Genomic DNA, 18,549 nt, shown 5'->3' with positions numbered 1-18,549 from the left:
GCGTTGTGTAGGTTTCTTTCGATGCAAGAGATTCGTGAAACACGGAGTATTCGGTTGACTGATTGTACAATTGTACTACTAATTACGGAACACTCTGTATGTCTCGAAGATGTGAATAACGATGATTGCTAACTAGCTTTGCTGGTAATTTCCATACTTTCAAGAATGAGCTGAACAAATTTCAATCTCTGTATAATAATTTAAGTTCGTCAATTTTATACAATCGTTCGACTATTTTTTTATGGCCTATTATGTTTTCTTCGAACGTATTACTTTTCTGACAGATCGATATTTACATTCAGTTCCTGCTATAACGATTGTGACGAAAGATTGACAGCCTTTTTTTTTTCTAGAATAATTAATTAATCGATAAGGACAGTTAACTTTCAGCTCTTTTTCTTTGGAGTTTTTGCGTACCTGGATGAAAACTTGTATAAAGTACGTACAATTGATAGGGCGTATAAGTGACATTACAATTGCCAATACGAAACTTAATTACGATCAGGAAGTTGAACGACTAAAACTGATTTATTCACGTTCATTTCGTTTCCTTTTTAAAACCCACGCAAATCAAATACACAGAATACAAAGAGGCTGTTATGAAATTAATTGCAAACGTTCTATTCAATTAGCTGCAGTGAAACGTGTTATTTAGCGGTGTCAATGTAAAGGTGTTTTACCGACACGTTAGATTTTCTACTTAAATTTAAACGCATATAGTGTTTATTGATAAATATAGCTGCCAATAAATTACTACTCTAATAGAGTCACCAAAACCTCCTTTCAATTAATTACTTTATTTACGAGGAGAGACGTCGATGACACCTATTTTGTTGACATGAAAATTAGACGAATTTAAAAAGGGGAAAGAGAAATTTATTTGTGCGACGATCGTTGTTGAATCCAGCGAGGAAGCAAGAGTATCGAATAGATAACGAGAATTCTGTTATTCTCTTTTGACGATGAGTTGATACATATATATTATATAAATAAATAATGGAACTAGCCGTGTACCATTGAGAGAAGAAAACATTATTTCCATGGGATATCAACTCGATGTAACCAGAAATATTGTTTGTCGATAAGAACAATACTTACTATGATTAAATGATGAATAATATTAAGCTGTTACGACACTATTTTTCGAATCTTTATCATAGGAGCATATTATGAAATAAAGGGTAGTATACCAAGATTTTGTATTAAAAAAAAATTATACCGCATAATGGCTTCGCAATCGATATTGCATAACAAGTGTTTCGTACCGTGAAATGTTTCGTTTGATTGCAAATTATTCGACAGTTAAAAATACTTTTCTTCGTACACTTTGTTTATTACCTAGCCATACCACATTGCTGCTAATTGCCAATTTAGAGGTACATTTTGAACAAGCGTTTTTTTTTTTTAATACGAAATCACACTGTTTGCTTTCTGAGAGAGTTTAGATGTAATAGAATAATAGTATATACAGGATGTTTCATAGGATATAATGCAATTAGAGAAAAATAGGTGTTTAAAAATCTAAAATAAGATAACGTTTTGAATTATTTTATTAAATTTTAAAATTACATTCTGGTAACTTTTTTTTGGCATTTTCTATCTCTTTCAATATTTCCTATGCGTTTTATTCGGTAAATTTTCCATAGTACGAACGTTAAACAAACGAGGTTGTCTTATTTGCTGAAATTTTACAAAAAAGTTATCTTCTTTTAGACATGAAAATACCTTATTTTTCTTTTTACATTAAATTCTAAGAAGTGCAACGTATTAGGCCTAATAAGTATTAATTATAATAAATGAAAGCTAACATGTAGAACGGGATAAAAAAGAAAAAAAAAACAATCAGAGACCACGATAACGAAAGTATTTAATGAAAATTGATAAGAAAATTAATTATTTAAATTACGCTCCAGTTGAAGTCTTTATGATATTATAAAGAATTCGCCCAAAAACTACCGGGTGTCCGTAAATTTGTATATAATATGTATATGTGTGTATTTATGTGTATTTCACTTTCTGCCTATCTATATAGATTATACATATAACGAAGTATCGTGGTGTAAACGAAAGTATTACATCTTACAATGTTGATACACTTATTTGAAGTAGTATTCTTTGTTATACCTTGAAATTGCAATTGCAATGTGCGTACTATTGTATAAAAGGACAAAATATTTCTACTCTTATATAAGTTATTCTAATACATTATTAAAAATAAATTAATTTTGTTTTCAATTCTTTTCTTTTTTTTTTTCTCTATCTGCGGGGACAAATTTTTAAGAGGTGTAATACTTTCATTTATGCTAACACATTAGACCACGTATTTTGAGAAACGAGCTAATACGAAAGACGATTTTTTCGATCATAAACTCTAGACGAACTTTTTACATTGTTCTGATGGATAGAAAATGTTCTTAAATTAAGGTCCACGATTTTTATTGACACTTTACATACACACACACGCGCGCGCGCGCACACACATACAAAATTTTGGCAAAACACGGACAACATAAGAAACTAGATTGTCAAGTATTAAGGAGTTTGTATAGTACGTTAAGATCCCATAAGCTTAAGAATTTCCGGGAAACTCTTTTAACATATAAAACTCGCCAAAATTCATAGTAGCTATACACATTTGCCAAAATTCATAGAATAGTGTATTCTTAAAGGTGAAATTTCCATAGATTTTCTTTTTGTCAGAAAAAAGTGAATAACTTTAAAAATCGATATTAATTTTTAATTCGATAAAAATGATTCTATTCTAACTGTATTAAAAGAAAGATTTTGAAAATTTAAATTAAGTTCAATTAAAGTTAAATTCCTCCCACTTTACGCATGTTCTTCGAGACATTGAATGTATTACTGATGCCTTGGAAAAATAGCGTACTACAAATGAAAGCATTGTACTTAAAGATATAATACTCATTAGATAGTAAACTCACTAACAAAAGAGAAATTACTGCACAAGAGGCTAACGTATATTCTACGGACACTCGGTATTTTTTTATGTAATCAAAACAGTGTAAGATTAGAAGTTAAAGTATATGTGCAACGTAAAGCAACAAGAAAACAAAGAGAGCAGTCATTATTGACAATCGCATTGCAGACCAACAACTATAAGAGAAAGACGTAAAACATGAAATGATAATTTAAAATCTCAAAATGGAAAGTTGAATTATATAGAAAATTAACTTTTTGAACAAAAAAAAAGAAAAAAAAAAGAAACGGGTTCCTAATTCTCCTAATAATCGCAGTCTTTCGTTTATAGTCGTGATAAATATATTTCTATGATTGCTTCGCTCTATTTGCACAGAAAGAAGTAAACAAATTTTTACATACGCCGTCTATTTTTCAATCACTTGTTTGTGTAGTTATAAAACTAAATCTAACGAATGATCAATGTTACCTACAAAAGAAAAAGAAGAAAAATTTCAGTCTATTTTGAATCGAGTATTCTCCATGTGATTTGAACGTTTTAAATGATCGATAATTATTCCATCGCGATGAATGAGTTTTGCAGGCGTTCCTTTTATAAGACCATTGTCTATTTCTTCCGAGAAATCCATTTTTCTAACGTTTAAATATTTTTTTAATAACGTAAAAATGATGCACAAAGTAAGTTTCACCAAATAAATTGTACATAGTCCATATTCTTTCTTCTGATATAAGAATACAGTGCAATAATCGATTGTGATCTAACCCGTTGGATATAGAATACTTCTTGGAATATATGTACATATATTTTTCCTTGTGAAGACTAGGACAATGTTTCAGACAACAGATGCTTTATTTTTTAAGACAGTAAGCAGAGATTTATTATTGTTCACAAGACTACGATATAGATATATTGGAATCTAACGGGTTATGAACGATGTTAATAACATACCTAAGATTGTTCTATTATTCGTTATGAACTGTTTATCGTTGAGCAGATGGAAACTTCCGTTGAAGCCGGAACGAGTAATCAGTAGCAGACGTAGTGTTGAAAAATTGAAGAAACAATTGGTCAGTAGTTTTAAATTTTCGAGCACTATCTGCTTTAAAATAAAATTGTATTTGTATAAAATTAAAAGAAGTATAATATTACATATAGAAGTGTAGAAAAAATTAATTTAATTTTGTTTTCAAAATTGTTCAAAATATAAAGGAAAAATAATGATATATTGAATGAAAGTAAATACAAATTTCATGACAATTGCTTCGCGTAAAATTCTGAAGGTAATACCATTGTAATTTAGAAGCTTGTTTCAGTCAAGTTTTATTAATCTGTGTCTACTTTTTATCGTGTTTCTTGATTTAATGTATTTTGCGAGTAAAAGCAACCTGCGTGCATAACCGTAAAATTTGACGCGTGCGCAATTAACTTTAATTTGAAAATATAACCTTTTTATTGCGCAGCACATATTGTAAAATATAATTTACAATACTAATTAATTTAGAATAATTTTATTGAAATAACTAATTTTTAGTACATACCTATTAATTATAATTCGAAATTGTAAAGGAACGTAATATTGAAAAGTTAAAAAAAAAGAAGAAACGAAGCTTCTAATTTAAACTTTGCTCCTATGAAAGGTGCATTATAATTGTCGCCAGAAAATCTTTGAATAAATGCAACTGTATTTACTCTGTGATACATGTACAGACAGTGTACTTAAATATGTTTCATTGAAACATGTCTATACTTAAAATGCTCTATTGTAACGTTGATTGGACTTGAGAAATAAATTCGAACAATAAAAAGATGAAATGTTTAAAACCATAGTAAAACGTTTTGCACCTCTCCTTCCTTAATGCCAATTTTCATTCTTGCTGTTACATTTTCTTAATTTCATTATTTCACTTCGGGAAAACTATCGCAATATAAAGGCAGCATGCACATACTTATACATATATTCTTGCGTGTTTGTTCAGTACACGCATGTACGCGTCATCGTAGCATCTTAGTTGACATGTAATATATAATCTGCAAACGTACATTCCGTATTTTTTTAATAGATATAAATAAGTGTTAAATAATGTAAATGTATCATTACAATATACACGAACATATGTAATTGTTAATTAAACAATATAAAGGGTAAAGTGTAATTGTGATGTGACTTTCTGAATGTTCCTGTTTTAATAATGATTTATTAACTCTTGTTATAGAACTTAAATGGAGGTTAAGGAAACGATAAAACATTGCGGAACGAGTAATGTAACAAAATATTATTGAAATAATAAAATATGAAGTAATCGGTAACGAAATCATTTTAATAATTTCTTCACCAATTTATATTTTTTCCTTTCGTTTCTTACAATATCGTATTAAAATCAATTTATTACAAAATGAGTACATTAACATTAATTATCATAGTTTAATTATCGTAGTTTGGAGAATTTCAAAGCTAAAGCAATTTGTTTATGAATTATTCAAAACATTGCACTACTACGTATTTACATCTTGATATTAATTATGTTTTCTATCATACTTTTTGTATAAATACAATTAATTTTATAGTACTCCTTTAAATTTCAATTATGAATAAATTGTTAAGATTTGTTATACCATCCATCAAGATGTTTAAATAGTTTTTAATTACAAATATACCGAGTAACAAAAATGTCAAAAACATCCTCAGTTTTCGAGGAGGGGAGTCCGAGACAGCTTCATTTCTAAATGCATTAAAATGGAAGTTTCGAAAAACGAGCAGTTAGTTGACACGTATGAGAAAATATATGGAGATGAATGCCGAATTTGTTTAAAGAGAGCTGCTGAAATATGTGAACTTTTTAGAAATGGGGACGCTATTTCTCGCAAACTTATGGCCGTTGCTTCTGTACAGGTTAGTTTGTAACTCTTTTTACGATAATAACACAGTAAAAAACAATTTATTCCAATTTTATTCTTTTTGTTTGCAAGTTATTTCAATGTTAATATTGCATATCTTTCGTGCTTTTTAAAGAAGTTTTTAGGATCAACATGACCTATGTTAACTATTAATGACTGAAGCAAACAAGATTGTTAAAAGTGAATTTAAAATTTTGAAAAATTCAAAGGAATTAGAACTTATTACATTTTTAATAGGTTTAATATTCTGAATTTGTATTTCTTCAATTGTTTTGTTATCAATAAAGTATTTGTGTACTAATAAAAAGGTTTATTATTGTAATTATTATAGTGTTTGTTCTTACCTATTATTTTTGCAAATTCAAATATTCAAAGTTTAAGTTTTAATATAATAACATAGTATCTCTAAAAATTATGTTGTTTATGTATATAAATAATCTATTAGAGTTATGTATAGCTTTGTAAAATGTTTATTAAGATTTAAAATATGAAAACAAAAATAATACATGTTTATTTTTCTTAGGTTGAAGAAGGGGATGGTTTACCTCCAGTGATCTGTTTGCCTTGTAATCAGCGTTTGGATGCATCTTATGATTTTAAATGTCAGATACAAGATTCAGATGAAAAACTTCGTCAGGTTCTGAAACTAAAATCCTCTGCTAATGATTCTGTTACTAGTGCCAGTATAGTCACAGCAATAATTGCTGATATGATATCTAGTGTAATATCTTCTGAAAAGGAGAATACAGAAAAGCAAGAAGTTTGTTCAACAAATTTTTGTCCTGATAATTTTTGTTTCATAAAAGATGAGACCTCTTTTTGTCTCAATTCAGAAAAGAACTTGTTTTGTTATGACAAAGAACCACAGAGTCAATTAAATAACACAGAAGAAAAAAGAAGTCAGGATAATGTAAATGTTTATAAAAGTTTATTAGAGGATGATTCTGTAAGACAAATTAATTCAATTAAACAAGAAGGTTTGCCTTTATTGGAGGAACATGTAGTGCAAAATAAAGATATCTCATTAAAGGTTGAAGTAAATGATGCATCAGAAAATCAACAAATGTTAGAAGAGACAATAAAAACAGATGGTATTCAAGATGATGAAGAAAAACCACTAATTTCACGCACAATTAGATTTCGCTGTACACAGTGTATTAAATCTTTTCATACAAAAGTGGCCTTGCAGAGACATGCCATTGTACATAAACGTAAAACTAAATTACGTTATGTTTGTTATGTTTGTGATAAACAGTATTCAACCCTTGCAAAAGTAAAAAATCATGTAGCAATTTGTCATGAGTCTCATGACAGAAAAGAAAATATTCAAGATAAAAGAATTAATTATGAGCAAGGGAAAGGAATTGCAAATGTACAAGATAAAAGGATTAATAATATTCAAGTAAGTGTTTAAATTTCATTTTAAGTAAATTTTGACTATGGTAAAAACATGCTAATATTGTGATTATCCTGAAGTTTTGGCAGGGAAATTTCTTTTACCATGTTCTTATATATTGTTATAATTATTACATTGTTTATACTAATATAATTTATATTACTATTTTAGGACAAAAGAATAAAAATTCAAAAAAATGATGACTCTTGTAAAGAACAACGAAAAAGCCTAAAATTTACATGTAAAGTTTGTTCAAAACAATTTACTTATCAAAAGTCTTTTATTACTCATGCTAAAAGTCATCCAGAGTATAAATCAGAAGAGTTGGATGATTCTTCACAATGTTCAGCAAAAGAAAGATCCACAGAAATGGTTGAAGAAGAAGAAGAACAAAAAGAAATCTTAAAAGGCATGTTTCCACACATAGTGGGTTAAAGTACACTTGTGGAACATGTGGTAAAGGATTTTCAAGAGTGGATAAATTAAAAGATCATGAACAATCAAAACATAAGGCTGAAATTTTTGAAAACTCTGATTTGGATGATAAAGATGACATGGACAATAAAGGAGACTGTTTAGAAGGAAGAAAAAAAGTATGTTATTTGAACTTTTGGCAACATTTAAATCAAGATATTTCTGTAATTTTTATTCAGATCTAAGCTTAAAATTTGCATACTTTGATTTACTCAAAAATTCATTACTATTTCAGGATCGTCACAATAGACCACATAAATGTGTAATCTGCCCTAAATCTTTTGCGCAGGCGCAGTCCCTAGCAAATCATATAGAACGTCACAAACGTGTTAAAGAAACTCAAAAAAGGTTTCTTTGTGAAGTCTGCAGTAAATGTTTTGCACAGAGTGGTTCCTTGGTTGCGCATATGCGAACACATACAGGAGTTAAACCTTATGTTTGTAACGTGTGTAGTAGGGCTTTTACAAAGAGCACTTATTTGCAATTGCATCTACGTACGCATAGTGGAGAAAAACCATATATTTGTCAGTATTGTAGCAGAGCCTTTGCACGTGCGAATACATTGGCACGTCATATAACGATGCACACAGGAGAAGCGAAATATCATTGTCAGATTTGTACAAAATCATTTAGAAGACTGACTTCACTGAATGAACACACTTACACACATACTGGTCAGAGACCATACGCTTGCAAAATTTGTACAAAAAGATATAATAATGCTGGGTCACTTTATGCACATAGAAAGAAGTGCAAGGCACAGCAGCTATCTAATACTGGATTTGCGGTTTCTGTGGAAAACTCTGTGCCGCAACAAGATATAAATGTTCCGCAAGTTTTGATTTATTCACAGAGGAAGTTAGTCGAGGATGCGACTGTTGGGCAAATCACACCTACGCCACAGTACATGATCGCAAATATACACAATCAAAAGAGCCTGGGATCAAATATTATCCAGCCTTTTACAGTGGATGATCCAAATGTTTATACAATTAATTCAAAGCAATTTAAGAGTCCCTATTATGCGATTTATCCAAACATGTAAAATAACGTGTGCGGGAGATTTATTAAAGAATGCCTTTTTTAGAGTTACTTATGTGTTTTTTGTCATTAATTAAAAAGCTAATAAATACAAATCTGAAGATGTAATAAGTGCTCTAAAGTAAGTGTTGAAACAGGTAAGTAAATAAATAGAAAATAAAAATATATGCCAAATTTAAAAAAAAGTATTCTAATCACGGATGCTTATAGTAACTAACATTTAATATCTTTCATCGGAAAAAATTTTAATGCCCGATGTTATAAGAAAATAATTTAATTCTTATGGAAATAATATTAATGAATTTAACTATGGTTCTATAAATAATAATTTCAAGATATAATTATACTTAATATAAAGATATTGCAATATATATAAACAATTAATAGGATTTTTACGAAATGTACGATAATACCTTCGTTTTATAACGATAAATACTTTCATGTAACACATTCTTAATGTTTGGTAATGGTGATCACATCATTTTAATTATAAGGTTTATTCTTCTTTGTGAAGGGAGCTTGTATCATCATCTAATGTGTTTTTCTTTGGAACCTGTGGAATTTCCGCTAGTTTCAAATTTGGTGAGCTTCTCGTACAAGGCAATACTTCTTCAGCGGTTAATATATCATCCGTTGTTCTTTTCTTACTAGTTCTCATAAGCTGTTTCCATTGAATCCCTTTCTTTTTAGTCAGTCCCATTGATTTATGTCTTCTAACAAGAAACTTGGGACTTCTACTTTTTGGTATTGTTGTTTCTGTCGGAGCTGGTGTATATATTTTTGGCAGTGATAAGTGACACATGGGCGAGTGTCGGCATTGTGACTGGCACGTATCCGAATATGGACTGTCTTGTGGATTTACATCGGATGGGTGTACACTTTCGAAATCGTATTGTCCCTCAATTTCTGGAGAATGTTCTGAACTACACGTTTCAACCGAATGTCGACGCATAAGTCTTGTACTATACTCTTTCCATGGATTTATATTACCAGTGTATACTGTAGGTGTATCGACAATTTGTCTCACAGGTTGCGATAAACTGGACGTACTCGACGAAGTTTGTAGAACTATCTTAGGGCTTTTTGTTAGCGTGAAAAATGGTTTCCGAGCTGAATCGACTCGTGGCACCGAATGCCTTCCTAGAGATGAAATTCTTTTCACAGCCTCCGTTATGATTTTTGGTCGTTGTACTGTTTGGTCGGTTTCAGGTTCTTGAATATCAAATTGTAAAATTGTCTCCGAATAAGCTTGATCAGTGATCGTAGATGTTTCAGGGCATGAGTTGATCTGGCTGAAACAAACGAGTCTAACTTAATAAGATACTATTGCCTAAAATGTTTCTTTTTACCTAATTTTAAAATCTAACATTTTTTAATTTTTTTTAAATAGTTTAATTATTTATTCATCAGCTGCCTAGTTTTATTCTAGTAAATTATTTTTTGTCTATAAAGTATTAAAAATATTTATTAGAGTACGTATTTATCCATAATCTTACCGCCTTTCACACAGCGGGCTATCATTGTTATGAGTAGCTAAACTCATGGTTGATGTGTGCAGTGAGGGTTTTATGTCTTCTTCATCCTCTTCCATAACATCTGGTAGGAACATAGTTTGCTGTTCCTCAGGAACTCTGTAAATATTAATACACGAATATCGTGTTCGAAGTTACATTCTTGCATAATAATTTGCGCGCATTAACTTTGATAACAAACGATTCTTTAAGAATACTAACGTCATATTTGCCACACTTCCACGATACGTTTTCTTTTTATAAGCCGCTGCTGCTTCTGTGTACGGCAAAATTAGATTCTCAGCGTCAAAGTAAATGTCTTTGACCAACGGTGGACATCGATTCATAAGGGTATCAACTCCAAGATATGATACCTAAAATATAGAAAAAAGAAGAACAATAAAATTATATAATTTTCAAACATTGAGGAAAACATATAGAAGAGAGGAAATTTCAATCACCTTTGTATGGCGATCAATTATCCAATTTAATTCAAAATCCTCATCATCATCGCCAAAAGGATTAATTAATTGTTCTGCTACCTATCGAAATGTTATTATTACATTTTAAATTTATTACTGTTTATATTTCTGTACGTTACGACAAAATTATAGATACCTTTAACAAACCCATGAAAAAGAAGAATTGCAAGATCGTAAAAACAGGTACGTAAACGTCAATTTGTAGCTGGAATTGTTTTTCAGTGCCGTCGATGTATTGGCGAGCCATTAAAGCCACGGCAAAGAAACTGTATGTTGCTAGTGTTACCACTTGCGTGTAAACTAATGGAATTGATATCCAATCGTAGCTCCATAAGAGACCACATTTTGTGCGAAATTCGTTAAATTCCTGCAACAATAACTACCTTTAATTCAAATAACATTATTTTGACTTATTAATATGATCTGTATTAAATAAATTGTGGCTATTTTTTTTATATAGCATTATGCGAACCTCCATAATTAATTTTAATCCCTGAGGATCGGGAATTCTGTGATATTGGCGTGCTTCTTTTAGAAGATTGATGAACCATGTGCATGGTATCCAATATGTATTGAATTCTAAACTTGGTACTGCCAAAAACAATTCCAACTCTAATGATGTCATAAAACCTACAAAGTGATATTTACGCTGTCAGTATAATATCTTTTCAAGTGTATTCAATTAAAAAAGGATTCACCTTCATTAAAACAAGTTTTTAGTCCAAATTTTAATAGTTATAATTTCTTATTTTCGCTTGTAAGGATTTTTTGTTATTGGTCGTTTCATCATAGGTTCTGCCTTGTTAGTCTTTCCCCAGTGTGAGTAAATATTCGTAAATTCTTATAGGGGCGTATACCATGGGTTAAAATTAGTACGTTCATGTTAAAAGAAAACTTTACCAGAATCAACAACGTGATCGAGTGTTGGGAAACGTTTTTTCACAGCTGAACTGATCGAACGTAATACAAGTATTAAGGAAAGATTTAAGTAGCGCATCAGATTTCTTCGAATCATACGACCGTACTCATCGTTTCCGGTAAGATATAACGCAATTAAATGCATCACCCTGACGAGAGAAATTAGCAGAATTAGACATTGTACTGTTCAAATCAGAAATTTCTATTCAAAACTCACTTATCAGGCCAAGGTATAGCTTGATATTGTTGCCACCACCTTTGAGCAACGTAAGACACATAAAATCCAAGAACGAAACTTAATGGAATTAAATTTATAAAATTATCGCAGTAAATAACAACCTGTTCGAAATCTCTGAAAATAAAATAGTACATTTAAATAATTAATTTTTCGTGCTAATTTTTAGTAAACGATAATTAATGATAGTTAATGATAATATATAGATAATTAATGAATTTCGTTTATACGATTTGACCCCATCACTGTTAGTAGGATGCATATTCAGCAAGAATTAAATTGCGAACTTTTTCTGCGCAGAACTAAGTACGTGACGGTAAATAGTGGAGAGTGCAGCAAAGAGGATTAGAAATAAGAACAGTTCTCTATAGATAAGTTTGTAGAGTGAGCCTTTCCACATAAAAAGAAGCCTGGTGAATCCACCTCTGGTGGAGTTTGCGACTTGATACTGGTACGAGACCGTCATCTTTTCTTCGTTCAGTACTTGTCAGTTTCGTAGCGAAAGTAACTTTGTCGTAACAATAGTAATTTCTTTCTTTTCATCGTTACTGTAAGCTTCGCCCTTCTAAATCTAATATAAAAATAAAAGAAATATCGAAGTTTGAATTGTCACAAGATTTTGCATAATTTTTGTATTATTTTTAGTCAAATAGATATAATACCTCAGGCGTGGCGGAATGAATCAGTGATGAAATAAAGCATCTTCTTGGTTTAATGTAACAATTTCTATTGACTCGATCTATTTATAACTGTTTGTTCAGTAGAAAAATTACTGATTTGAAATCCATTGTAGATCTCTGTGAACAAACGAATAGAATATTTAAATATGTAAAATTTACATCGATCTACAAATATCTTAATTCTCATTCAAAAATTTTCAAATTAAAGTGTTTCAATTTACTTTACAAGCAGTACTATTTTCTTTTTCTGTTTTAAAAAGCTAATCACTTTAACGAATTTCAATATATCGAAAATATTTGCATACGAAATGAATATATTTTTATTTGTCGCTTGAATTTCAATCGCGCGTAAGCAAAAAAGCCTTGTAACGTGATGAAGCGTAAACTTGCCATCGTATGAAGATGTTAATGCAAGAAATTGGAACAGCTGTTACACTGTAAGCAGTACGTCATTGTTAATGCGCAAGAATCATCAGTCGGGAAGTGTCTGAACGGTTTTTTGGTCTATGCACCGTAAATAATGCCGAGTAGTTTTGGGAGTCGCGCCAGCATGCAGCGACGTCGTTAAATATAACTTGGAACATCAGAATAACTGCTGTCCGAGTAAACATACGATTTGCATGAGGTGCTACAGCATGCCACAATTGCAATTCTAGATTGAATACTATCTACCGACGCGTCACTGGTTCACGGAAGTGGTCTTTCATTTTCATGACATCTTTAACAAAATTATTAGAAGCTTCACTCAGCGTTAAAGTCACTCGTGTGTATACAAGGTGGTACCTTATTTCGAGCTACTCCTACAACATATGTTTTACAATCTGTCCAAGCGTATATACTTCTTTTTCACGCAAAAAAACATTCTTCAAAATGTTTGTATAGTTTGTGTTACTTTATCCTTTTGAATTAATTTTCGATCTCGATGTTATATCTGAAATCTGCAAGTGATAAATACAAGTGTAAATTTTTGACACAATCGTTTGTCAACGTTAAACGTTCATAGTAATATCAGCTAATATACAGTTACGGATTTTCTAATTTTTACGGAAGTAAGTTATTTGATGTTCGAGAAATTGAATAGTATTTGTGTATTATACCTGGATAGTGAGATTGAGGAATTTAGAAAAAGGCTAGTTGATCGTTTTGATTCCCGTGCGGCTCGTATAGCTGTTTCATCGTCGTGATTATTTGATGAAGAAGTTAGTACAAACATTCATGCAGTCGTTACTTGTTATAAAATCGTTTTTTTTAACCGAGTTATTTCAGTCGACATTCATCGTTGCTGTAATCAAAAGCATCATTTTGTTTGCCAGTTCTGTACTGTTCTTAATGACACGTGCGCGCGAAGCGTCATCATTCTGTCTAACAGATCGTCTGACGGCCGCTCGATGCTCCTCGAGGGAGCAGTCTAAAAATATGTTAGAAAGAAGCACGCGACATTGGCCGAACTATGAAATGCTTCCGTTCAGATTTTAATGTAACAATATAGATTAAGTCAGTTAAAACTAACTCAAAGCGGTTTTATCTACATTGACAATCTGTTCAAGTGACTATAAAGAAACATACAATTAGTGAGAATTATTAAGATAGAAAGCAACAACATGTATATAGCGAAAGAAATACAAGCGAGCGTAGGAAATGATTAAAAAAAAAAAAAATTCATAAGTACCTAACCTCTATAATCAAAGTATAAATTCCTGTATAAATTTATCGATTGCGACAGTTTTCAAAGCTACTTGCGCTATAAGCTGCTTTTAGATTTACCAAGAGTATATTTGAAATTGCAATATCGAAAGACGCAAATAAATTTCAACTCGTTACATTTTACATTTGTTTATTTCAATATAAAAAGAAATTGACGCATTTTCATTATTATTTCGATTTAAGATATAATACATTGTCATCAAATATATCTCACCTTGCAAAGCTCCATTTGATTTACGTAAGCCAAACGTTCTGCTAATCATGATATTATATCAAACGTTACGTTTAAATTCATTAAAAGGAATAATTCTTTGCGTCAATTGAAGTAATTACCAACATTTAATTCTATCTATCAGCATTAAAAGTCACTAGTTTTCAAATCTATCGAAATTAATTCTAATATTTTTCTATTTTATTTGGCAATCATTTATAGACTAAATGTCTAATACTCTGTGTTCAATAAAATATGTTTTATATAAAAAGTACACAATTTTGCTTTTAATAACTTAACTTTTTGAAGTTAAGGTTTACGAATGCTGTGCATACGCTGTATGCGCAGGGTAGGTGCACTTTTTAAGTATATTCAGTGAACGCCTATAAGTGTTCATCACACGCGTTTCACTGATTTACCGACTGCATGTAAGTATTTGAAAAACTTTTAAGGGGTTAAATTCGCGAACAATTTGTTAAACCAGTTGAAATATTATAACACAATTCCACAGTTGCATTACAATTTGATTAAACGTCACATCACTGTTTCGATGAAAATTTCTTATTGTATAGACACCCCCGATATAAACAATATTTGATCGACCGCAGGCACAGATATGCTCTCGAGGCTAGTTAGCTGTAAACTGCTTCGCTAAGAAAATCCGCATCGTCATTGCTACTGTTAACATTGAAACTGGTCAATTCTGATCTGATGGCAGATGCCCAAATCTAAAAGGGGTCGAATGTCAAATTCGTGTTAGGCATTGTGAATTCACACCTGTCTTCGATAAATTTATTCTAACTTAATCGCATTTATTTTTTGAAAAAATGTAATATCTTTTAACTTAGTTATTCTTAATGATTTCGTTAGATAGTAATAGATGTGTTAATGGATTTTATACCCATAAAAAGAAATTTTGTTTGAAATTAATTATTAGTTCATATTTTTATGTATTCAATAATGTTGTTCACATAAGAGGTATAAAAAAAAGAGTAGGATTTAGTATGAAAACATGTTTTCCTATAAAATTAAAAATATGTTAAATTTTATAATGTGAAGGTTAAAATTGAAGTCTATATAAATAATGAAATATAAATTAATTTCTCCACTTACAAATAACTTCTTTAAAGTCGTAGCGAATAAAAACAAAATTAATTTTTGTGAGATCGTTGCAAATCAACTACCTTTATCACTTATTTGTACTATTTTCATTACAAATTTACGAATAAAATATATAAATTAAATAAAATCTGATATTTAAACTTCCTATCAATATCAGTTAATTCCAAGATTTTCCGGTACGTAGCACTAGTATCGAAAAACATTTCGAAATTTGTTGAAATTGTTCTAGATCCTTATATTACAATAAAAAACTGATTACTAACAATATTAAAAGCTTCTAAACAAAAAATTGATTAAGTGAAAAACTAGTTTAATGTGTATAAGTTTGTTAAAAAAATTGTACTCGCGTGACAGAACATAATAATTTTTATATCGAATTGTATAAGTTTCCTACAGTATTAATGTTTTTGTAGATATACATTGATATAATATGTAAAATAGCCGAAAATTGTAATAAAATAGGATACAAATCGTGGAATTACTGTTTTCTTGTCTTCTCTAAAAAGCGTATAACATAACCTAAATTTACATGTTGCTTTACTTTATCAGTTTAAATACAACTATACAAAATGAGTAAATCAATTTTAATGCAAAAGCAAGTGAAGGATAATGCGGAAGATTTACAGAAAGAATTTCTTGATATGAAGAATTGGGAAGAACAAATGAAGCAGAAAGATGAGGAATTGAGGAAAGAAACAAGTAATCATAGTCAGGTATGAGTTAAGATTAGTGATAGTTATTAGTAAAGATGTTTCATTTTCATAAGTATAAGTTTTTATAGATCACTTTACCACCAATCAGAAGCAATCATAAAAATAAGATAAAACATATTCTTACAAAGCAAAATGGAAGTGACAATAAATCAAAAAGAATTAAGTCATTGGATTATTTGTCTTGGGAGAAATTTGATGTGGTAAGTATTGCTGCATTATAGAAGTTACATCATGTATACTTTTATATCAAATTTAATAAAACTTGGCAACATTAATATAATTTATAATATTGTTTTAAAGAATAAAGCATGTAAAGATGTAGAAAAGGAGCAACAATCAGATGAGTCTGAAGATGAAAAAATGTCTAAAAAAGAATTAGAGAAAGCATATCAAGAAGCAACAAAACATAAAGATGAAGGAAATACTTTTGTGAAGCAACAAAAATGGTCTAAAGCAGTTGAGTGCTATAGTGAAGCTATAAAAATTTTTGCATATGATGCTATATTTTATGCAAATCGTGCACTTTGCCAATTAAAACTAAATAAGTATATACACATTTCAATTATATTTAAAAACTGGAATAAAAGTTCTTTAATGATATTGAAATGCTCTATTTTTTTTTTGTAGTTTCTTTTCTGCTGAATCAGATTGTTCTGCAGCAATACAATTGGATGAAAATTATGTGAAAGCTTATCACAGAAGAGCAACAGCTAGAATGAATTTGAAACAATATAAAGAGGCCAAACAGGATTTGGAAAAAGTTCTAAAATTAGACTCTTTCAATAAGGAAGCCAAGTCACTGCTTACTCAAATTGAAAATAAGATTAAATGTTTAGAGGTAATTAATAAGCAGTAGTTAAAGTTCAATACTTATTAGTTGAGACTATTTATGTGCATTATTTAATACTGCTACTTACATAGGCATCTACTATAGAAAAAGAAGTTGCAAAGAAATCACCTGAAAAGTTAACAATTCAAAAAAGAACTGATGAAAAATTACGGGATAAGATTATATCAAAGGCACAAGAAATAGATGCTAAAAATCTTAAAGACACTAAACACACTGAAGAGAGTAAAAATATTATACAAAACAAAAACACTGAAGAAGGTGTAAAAGATAATGTAAAAGAGGTAATTTTAGAAAAGAAAAGAGGTCCACGTATTCCCGATTGGTTACCAGAGAAAGATGATGTTATTGTAATAGAACCTATTGAAAAACCTCCTCATTTACGTTCAAAGGTAAGATACATTGTTGCTTTAGAATCTATATTATTGGATGTTTAAAATGCTTATTATTTATAGAAACCATTGACAAAAATTCCTGTTGAAGAAGTGGAATTTAATACTTTCCAATATAATGATAAGGTAGTATATAATAAAAATGAACCTGCACAGAAAGAAGACGTCATTAAAGATAATCTTGTAACGAATAATAGTATCGTTAAAATTTGCGAGCATCCAGAAGATATTAGCAATATACCTCCAGTTCCTAAAACAGCTGTACAATTTTTGATGAATTGGAAAAAGAATAAGTCATTAGAATATAAATATAAATATTTGAAGGTAAGAAAGATCTTTCAAAATTTGGAATTTTTTAATAATGAAGGCATGCAGTCTAATTGAATCAGCGAATCAAATTTCAGCAAGTACCTGAGAACAGTTTACCTAAAATATTTCAAGAGTCAATGGAATCCGACATTTTTAGCGAAATATTAAAAGTTTTGAGAACAGAATTTATAAAGAGGAAAGACCCTGTATTTTACTATTTAAAAGATCTCAGTGAAGTTAAACGATTTAGGGCGCTTATTATGTTTATTAGCAATAGTGAAAAAGAAAGTAAGTATTATTGTACATAATTTAAAATATTTTAAAGAACAAGTAATAATACTTCTTTTAAATTCATTTATTATTAATTTTTAGGTTTAAGGATACTTTTTGAATATTGTAAAACAGTTGAAAATGTATCCCAAGATAAGATTTCAACTTTACAAAAGAAATACGAAATTTAAAAATGGATTAATATTATTTAATTTGGACATAAATATTTTTAAGTAATATTAAGTCATGTATTTTGTATAAATGTTCCTATTTGAATCAATATAAATAACCAAGCGAAAATTATTAGATCGTTATTCAAATATTTCTGCTTTATTACATTTTTCATTGTGTATCTCATTGTTATACATATGTACACTTAAATACTTCAGTTGAATTAAATAGAAATTTGAA

The 18,549-nt window shown here is 29.9% G+C and overlaps 3 protein-coding genes across 3 annotated transcripts; 2 read left to right on the top strand and 1 right to left on the bottom strand.

The window, feature by feature from the left end:
* Positions 1 to 5,666: 5,666 nt before the first annotated feature.
* Positions 5,667 to 8,748, top strand: LOC108577072 (zinc finger protein 90-like). Its single transcript, XM_017940173.1, is given in 5 exon segments — positions 5,667 to 5,828; positions 6,357 to 7,235; positions 7,401 to 7,622; positions 7,625 to 7,822; positions 7,939 to 8,748. Coding segments are annotated over 5 exon segments (2,265 nt in total). The 5' UTR covers positions 5,667 to 5,672.
* A 492-nt stretch (positions 8,749 to 9,240) lies between these two features.
* On the bottom strand, positions 9,241 to 14,874 carry LOC108576572 (bestrophin-4-like). The gene is made up of 11 exons (XM_017939588.1): positions 14,786 to 14,874; positions 12,553 to 12,687; positions 12,178 to 12,461; positions 11,873 to 12,007; positions 11,638 to 11,804; positions 11,210 to 11,367; positions 10,874 to 11,104; positions 10,717 to 10,797; positions 10,478 to 10,629; positions 10,241 to 10,375; positions 9,241 to 10,036 (listed from the first exon to the last, which is right to left on the bottom strand). Exons 3-11 carry the CDS (start codon positions 12,354 to 12,356, stop codon positions 9,241 to 9,243), a joined length of 2,034 nt encoding a protein of 677 aa, XP_017795077.1. The 5' UTR covers positions 12,357 to 12,461; positions 12,553 to 12,687; positions 14,786 to 14,874.
* Positions 14,875 to 16,170: 1,296 nt separating this feature from the next.
* Positions 16,171 to 18,329, top strand: LOC108577063 (RNA polymerase II-associated protein 3). The gene is made up of 8 exons (XM_017940161.1): positions 16,171 to 16,320; positions 16,389 to 16,520; positions 16,621 to 16,865; positions 16,948 to 17,158; positions 17,242 to 17,559; positions 17,623 to 17,883; positions 17,964 to 18,156; positions 18,241 to 18,329. Exons 1-8 carry the CDS (start codon positions 16,177 to 16,179, stop codon positions 18,327 to 18,329), a joined length of 1,593 nt encoding a protein of 530 aa, XP_017795650.1. The 5' UTR covers positions 16,171 to 16,176.
* Positions 18,330 to 18,549: the final 220 nt, after the last annotated feature.

The sequence above is a fragment of the Habropoda laboriosa genome, unplaced genomic scaffold, assembly GCF_001263275.1.
Source record: "Habropoda laboriosa isolate 0110345459 unplaced genomic scaffold, ASM126327v1 scaffold54, whole genome shotgun sequence".
Lineage (NCBI taxonomy): Eukaryota > Metazoa > Arthropoda > Insecta > Hymenoptera > Apidae > Habropoda > Habropoda laboriosa.
Note: the sequence above shows the minus strand (reverse complement) of the source record. Positions and strands in the feature narration are given on the sequence as shown.